This window comes from Penaeus monodon, chromosome 34 (genome assembly GCF_015228065.2).
Source record: "Penaeus monodon isolate SGIC_2016 chromosome 34, NSTDA_Pmon_1, whole genome shotgun sequence".
Classification (NCBI taxonomy): Eukaryota; Metazoa; Arthropoda; class Malacostraca; order Decapoda; family Penaeidae; genus Penaeus; species Penaeus monodon.
The window spans coordinates 31,256,284-31,256,508 of record NC_051419.1 but is presented as its reverse complement, the minus strand read 5'-3'; the positions used below and the strand labels follow the sequence as shown (position 1 = coordinate 31,256,508).

The 225-nt window shown below is 43.6% G+C and overlaps 1 protein-coding gene across 1 annotated transcript in view; it reads right to left on the bottom strand.

Annotated features, from left to right (window-relative positions):
• Positions 1 to 225, bottom strand: part of LOC119594718 (serine/threonine-protein phosphatase 6 regulatory subunit 3-A-like) — a gene marked incomplete in the record, with an annotated part of 49,082 nt that overhangs the window by 26,058 nt on the left and 22,799 nt on the right. The window contains 1 exon segment of the mRNA XM_037943777.1: positions 121 to 136. Coding sequence (XP_037799705.1) covers positions 121 to 136 — 16 coding nt within the window.

Here is a 225-nt window from a genome sequence, read left to right as displayed (position 1 = left end):
AGAAGAAGGGGACAAAAACGGAAAAGGTGACCAGCTGGCTGAACAATTTTTTAAAAACTACCCTAGGGGTTGCCACCTTCAAAGAGATTGAAGAGCACTGGGGGGAAAAAACAAATGTACCCCTCTGCTAGGACAGCTTTCCCGGTTGAAAGGGGATTTCTTTTCTCCTTGTCTTCCCATGTCTCAAAATCTTCTGTGATGCAAACGATTTTAACACATTTCCTC